General features: G+C 54.0%; 1 protein-coding gene across 2 annotated transcripts; it reads left to right on the plus strand.

The window, feature by feature from the left end:
* Positions 1–16: 16 nt before the first annotated feature.
* Positions 17–3,561, plus strand: LOC103166780 (maestro heat-like repeat family member 5). Of its 2 annotated transcripts, XM_029054530.2 has the most exons (8): positions 17–146; positions 343–519; positions 782–937; positions 1,052–1,177; positions 1,467–1,569; positions 1,786–1,854; positions 2,265–2,484; positions 3,388–3,561. In XM_029054530.2, exons 1-7 carry the CDS (start codon positions 90–92, stop codon positions 2,291–2,293), a joined length of 717 nt encoding a protein of 238 aa, XP_028910363.2. In that variant the 5' UTR covers positions 17–89; the 3' UTR covers positions 2,294–2,484; positions 3,388–3,561. The 2 variants fall into 2 exon arrangements, with proteins under 2 accessions (XP_028910363.2, XP_039767123.1); XM_039911189.1 differs by having other exon boundaries at positions 782–1,177.
* The last annotated feature ends 2,533 nt before the right edge of the window (positions 3,562–6,094 follow it).

Below are 6,094 nucleotides of genomic sequence, written 5' to 3' on the forward strand. Positions count from 1 at the left end.
AGCTCATCTGGATCCCCAAGGTGGGGTCGGTCCTGGAAACTGCTGCTCTCCAGAGCATTTTTCAGGATGGCCTGGAGGACCCCGACCCCATGGTGCGGGTCACCAGTCTCCAGGCCCTCAACAGTCAAGCATTGAATCCCAAAAAGGTGAGAGGCCGAGCCCCGTCCTCCCCCGCCCCAGAGTCCAGTGCCCAGAGCCCAGCCTACGGAAGCCGGGGCAGGGAGATCTCAGCCCTGGAGCCCGACTCCCCCATCATCTCCTCAGGATGGGCCTAGTTGGGGCCCGGAGGCTGACTCGGACCAAAGTCCTTCTCTACCCTGCTCTCTCTTCTCAACCCCTCAGGGGCCACTGCTCCAGGCCCAGCTTCCGGCCCTCCTGGAGGGGCTGTATCATGAAGAAGAGGAGTCCCTCTTGGCAGCCATGGCCACAGTAACCAGGGTGGCCCGCAGCCTGGGGCAGAAGGGTCTGGAGACTTTCCGCCCAGATATCGCTTTAACGTTGGGCCCCTACATCAACGACGTGAGTCTGAGGCCTGTGGGTGGGGTCATGGGATCAGCTTCTGGCCCGAGGGCCCCCGACCCTCTGATTCTTACCCGGGAAGAACTGCCTTCTGCTCTGCTCTGCCCTTCTCTCCTCTCCCACTTTCCCCCATTCAGAACCATCCCAGGGCTGCCCCTTCCCTAGATTCTTCCCCAGCCCAGCTGTCCCCAGCCCCACCCACCCACCCGCCGCCTGCCCTCAGCTCTTCCCTCCGGCAACCCCGGCTGTGTGTCCCTCCAAGGAGAGAGCTCGAGTGCGTGCTTCCGCCTTGGAGATGCTCTCCGCCGTGGCCCATGGCGGGGTCGGGGAGAAGCAAACTGGCCTCCGGCAGGAGTTGATCCGTCATATCCTGCCCGTCCTCGTCCATATGAGGGATGAGGACGCCGCCGTACGGAAAGTAAGTCACTCTCTGACTGTAGTCCCTGCCTTGCCCCGGCCCCTCCCTTTCTCTCCATCTCCTGCTACCTGGCCTCTCCATCTCGCTGACTGGCATCTGGCCCTATTTCTCCAGAAAGCCAGAGCGACGTTTTTTTGCCTGGCCCACAGCCTGGGATGGAAGGAAATTAAATCTGTGAGCCGGAAACTGATGGGGGAGCAAGGATTGCGTGTGGCTTCCTACTCCATCTGGTCGTATATGGTGAGCGGGTTCAGGACCATCAGGGGCAGTCCCTGGGGGCTCCAGTAGGAACTCTGGGAAGACCCCCGGATTCCAGAGGGAGGCTGCTGGGGTTGAGGTAGAAACAGCACTGGGATGAGGAGGATGGAGCCCAGAAGGGCTGGCTGAGGGCAGAGCCCAGTGCCGGGACAGAGAATGGAGATGGCAGTGATTCTCCGCAGACCGTAAGGACAGGGAGGTTCGTGGTGCGTGGGCATCCGCGGCAGGTCGGGAAGAGGTCGGGTTGGGGTTTCACTCCTTTCCTCCCCAGATGAAGACCCCAAAGGACAGTCGCCAGATTTTCATGTCTCAGGCTCTGGACTACACCAACAGCCCCCAGCCAGGGGTGCGAGCGGCTGCTGTACTCTTCCTCGGTGAGTGGGGAACTCGGAGCCCCCGGCGGAGCAGCCCCTCCACCCCCACCCCGGCCCCAGGGCCAGCCCCTCTCGGACCCTTCTCTCCATTAGACCGGGGCCCCTGGGCTCTGGGGGCAGGAAGTGGATCCCGGCCCTGGAAAGTTCCCCTGGAGGCGACCAGTTGGACAGAGCGTTGGAGTCGATCGTGACAGATTCTTCATTTCCTCCCACCAGCACACACCACCTACTACAGTAGGGGAGAGGCGTGGCTCTCGGCGGACGTCCTCCACTTCCTCTCTCAGAGTGAGTCCTGGCCAACGGCATCGGGGCCCTCTGTCTGCCTCTCTCTCCATCCTATATTTCCCTCACCTCTTGACTCTCCCTTTCTCCCCTTCCCTCTTCTCTGTCTTGGACTCTGTCAGTACTTTCTCCCCTTCCCCTTCCTCCCTGCTTTGTTCTCTTCTCCATCTTTTACCTTTGAAGATGTCCCCTCCAGTCTCCTTGGCTATGCGTTTCATTCTCCCACCTCTTCCTTGCCCTCTCTCCCCAGTCCCTGGGCCCTGCTGGCCTGGGTATGTGAGGGCTTAGGGAATATGGGGAGAATTTACGGGCAGCGAGAGAACCCTTTGAGAGTTTGAGGAGGAGGAGGAGACTTTGGTTGTTTCCCAGGAAAGTGCTTCTCTGCATTCCCATGAACTCTCCCCTCTTTTCAGCATTTCAACGTTTGAGAACAGACCTCTAGGCCTGGATTGGCCACTTCTGGAAGATCAGCTGCTTCTAGAAGAAGAGGAGCCAGGGCTGAAGGGTGCCAACCTGAGGGAGAGGCGAAGAGGATCGGGAAGAGGCGGTGGCGGGACCAATATCGGTGCCAGGCTGTTCCTTGGACTTGTGGCACCTGGAATGGCAGGGGCTTCTGAAGGATGCATCCACGTGGTACGAGGCATTGCTCCTTAGCTATCATTACTGCTACACCTACTGTTTCGCACTCTCCCCAGTCCTTACTACAGGGCCCTGAATTGAGTAGGCACTACTGCTTGACTGAAACAGTTCAAAGAAGGCCCTGGTACTCCAGGTCTGATTACGGACTCTATGCCAACCTCTTTAAGCAGAACAGCGGCAACTGTAGCCGTGGTAGCATCGGCTGCTAGAGAAGCTGAGTCTAGACTGTGAGCCCATCAATGAGCAGAGATTGTCTCTATCTGTTGCCCAATTGTACATTCCAAGCACTTAGTACAGTGCTCTGCACATAGTAAGCTCTCAATACTATTGAATGAATGAACTTCTCTTCCCCGATCGACCACTGCCCTCACCAACTATACTTGACCTTAAATTCTCTCCTTTAACTCCAAAGGCCACCTTCCCATTTCTTGCCCATGTTGACTTTGCCATCTACCTCAATGACAAAATTGTAACCATCTCCTCAGCTCCAGCATTCCTTACTCCACCATCTGCTTTTTCATCTTTCTCAGTTGTTTCTCAAGAGATCTCCTGGGCATACTAAACTCTTAATTCTAATATTACTACAACTACTAGTATTAAGCCCTCCTCCAGTGACTTCTTCACTCAGTTCCTGGATGGTCAGTGAGGTAGCTCTTGGTGCTGAGGGGATGGTATCCTCATATACCCAGGGTCTGGGGAGTCAAGGGCTGGGACTGGACCTCAAGCTGGGCACTGCCCATTCCTACCCAGGGGTCTCAGGCCTCAGAGGGGTCTCAGTTTGGGGTCAGAGGGAACAGCGGGAGCAATAGGAGCCAAGAAGCTTCTGTCAGAGCAAGGGGTGGGGTGGGGGTCAGAGTGGGAGGGTCTCCAGACTAAATCTGTGCATCCTCCCTACAGGTCCTTAGTGTCACATATGGGTCCTCATCACCCAGGAGTACTTGGAGGTCATGACCATGTTCCTCTTCCAGTCCTTTTTGGCTCTCTTTACTCAGAACAACTATGTACAGGAGCTGGGCCTGGCAGTGGGCCAGGAGTAGGCCGGAGAGCCCAGCATGCCCTCAGCCTGTGGAGGTAAGCAGAGCAGGGGGTAGGACAGGGGAAGGTTGGTTGAGACTAGAGACACTGGAGAGTCTGTGGGCTGCAGACCCAGGGTGAGGCCCATTGGGGTCTGTGCTATGGAGAGGGCTCAGGGCCAGCTTCTGGGGGGAATCTCATTAAGCCTCTTTTTGGGGGAGGTTTTCAGCCTTACTCCAGGCCTGATACCAGCACTTGGGGTAAATATCAGCATGGACAAGGATCATTGGGTCTTAGGGTCGGCCTGGGGAGTTCAGCTAGAGAGGGATAGGGAAATGGGTGGCTGGACCAGAGACATTGGGATGAGGAGGGGGGACAACCCTGGGAGCTGAACAAGCCTTCTTGGGGAGCTTTAGAAGAAGCTGTTGACCAGCTCTAGTACCTCTTACCCCTTATGCTGGGGGAGTCAAAGCCAGGGCCTTCTTCCTGTCATCCAAACCAATCAATCCACCAATCACATTTATTGAGTTCTTACTGTATGCAGAGCACTGTACTAAGTGCTTGGGAGAATACTATCTAGAGAGTTGGTAGACAGATTCCCTGCCCACGATGAGTTTACAGTCTAGAGGAGGAGACAGACAATACTATAAATAAATAAATCATGGATACGTACGTGCTGTGGGCCTCGGGTGGAGGAGGGGGTGAATAAAGAGTGCAAATCCAAGTGCAAGGATGACGCAAAAAAAGAAAACCAGGGTTTAGTTGGGAAAGGCTTTTCGGAGATATGCATTAAGTAAGGCTTTGAAGGTGGATAGAGTGATCATCTGTTAGACACTGGCAGGGAGGGTGATTCAGGCCAGAGGCAAGATGTGGGCAAGAGGCCGGCTGCAAGAGAGACAAGATCGAGGTATCGTGACTAGGTTGGAATTGTGAATAGGTTGGAATTAGATGAGTGAAGTGTGCGGTCTGGGTGGCAGTAGGAAATCAGGGAGATGAGTGGACAAAGTGATTGAATGCACAAAAGCCCACAGTAACGACTTCCTTTTGATGAGGAGGTAGATGGACAACAACTGGAGGCTCTTGAAGAGTGAGACTTTTTTGTAGAAAATATGATCTGGGCAGCAGAGGGAAGTATGAACTGAAGTGGGGAGAGACAGGAGGCAGGGAGGTCAGCAAGGAGGCCAATGCAGTAGTTAAAATGGGATAGGATTAAATGTCTGGATTAACAAGGAAGCAGTTGGGATGGAGAGGAAAGGGCAGATTTTACTGATATGAAGGCTGACTTGGCAGGATTTGCTGACAGACTGAATATATGGATTTAATGAGAGAGATGAATGAAAGATAATGCCAAGGTTATGGGCTTGTGAGCCAGGGAGGACGGTGCTACGGTCTAGTGTCCTTTACAGAGAGGACAGGGTTTGGTTGGGAACATAAAGGGTTCTGATTTGGACATTGTAGGTTTGTTTTGTGGGGGCATCCAAGTAGAAATGTCCTGAAGGCAGGAGGAAATGTGCAATTGACTGCCACTGACCCCTCCCAGCTAACTAGTGTGACCCTGGATGCTCTGGAGGTTTGCTGGAGGACATTCAGTCCTTGGAGCTGCAGGGCGGCTGGAACCTGCTCTCATTCCTGAAGACCTTCAAGAAAGGCATGTTCCTGCTGGACAAGGAACGGGAGAGCTGGGGACCAGGGGTCTCCTGGGAGATGGGGCTGGGGTAATAATAATGATAGCATTTGTTAAGCACTTACTACGTGCCAGGCACTGTTCTACGTGCTGGGGTAGATACAAAAGAATTGGGTTGGACACAGTGCCTGTCCCATATGGGGCTCACGGTTTTAATCCCTATTTTACAGATGGGGTAACTGAGGCACAGAGAAGCTAAGTAACTAGCCTGAGCTCACACAGCAGGCAAATGATGGAGCTGGGATTAGAACCTAGGTCCTTCAGACTCCCAGGCCCATGGTCTATCCACTAGGCCACATGCTCTGCACAGAGCAAATCGTCAGTAGATATTACTGACTCATTTATTTCCAGGTGGATGAAAGCGGGATCAGGAACTAGCCAGTGGGTTGGTGTGATTGGTCCAGAAGCCTGTGGTTGCCAATTTCAAATAATCATAGGATTGTTAAATGCTTTCTATGTGCTAGGAATTTTTCTAAGTGCTGGGGCTTATCGGGTTGAGCAGTTCCTGTCCCGCAAAGGGCTCACAGTCTTCATCCCCATTTTACAGATGAGGTAACTGAGGCACAGAGAAGTAAAGCGACTTGCCCAAGGCCACAGATAAGAAGCGGAGCCAGAATTAGAACCCATGACCTTCTGACTACCTGGCCTATGCTCTAACCACTAAGCCGTGCTGCTTCTCCCCAGTTTCTACCTGGGGAGCTGGCAACGTTGAAATCACTCTGTTCATCCCCAACTTCCCCACCCTACAGTTAGCCTGTCTGAACTTTCAGGGCCTGAAAGGGGGCTGGGGCAGGGGGGCAGAGGGGGAGAGAGCAGGCGGATGGAAAAACCCAACCATATCTGTGTTTCTCAGGCCTATGTGGTTTCTACCACTGCCTAAGCCAATGTACGTAATTCTTAAGTCCT

Source organism: Ornithorhynchus anatinus, chromosome 2, assembly GCF_004115215.2.
Source record: "Ornithorhynchus anatinus isolate Pmale09 chromosome 2, mOrnAna1.pri.v4, whole genome shotgun sequence".
Classification (NCBI taxonomy): Eukaryota; Metazoa; Chordata; class Mammalia; order Monotremata; family Ornithorhynchidae; genus Ornithorhynchus; species Ornithorhynchus anatinus.

What these genes read in the sequence shown, in the direction of transcription:
- LOC103166780 (XM_039911189.1), top strand. Translation starts at nt 90, where the DNA reads ATGGTGCGGGTCACCAGTCTCCAGGCCCTCAACAGTCAAGCATTGAAT. An exon ending in AAGCATTGAATCCCAAAAAG is followed by an intron (nt 147 to 342) that starts GTGAGAGGCCGA and finishes TCAACCCCTCAG; the next exon opens with GGGCCACTGCTCCAGGCCCA. An exon ending in ACTCCATCTGGTCGTATATG is followed by an intron (nt 1,178 to 1,466) that starts GTGAGCGGGTTC and finishes TTTCCTCCCCAG; the next exon opens with ATGAAGACCCCAAAGGACAG.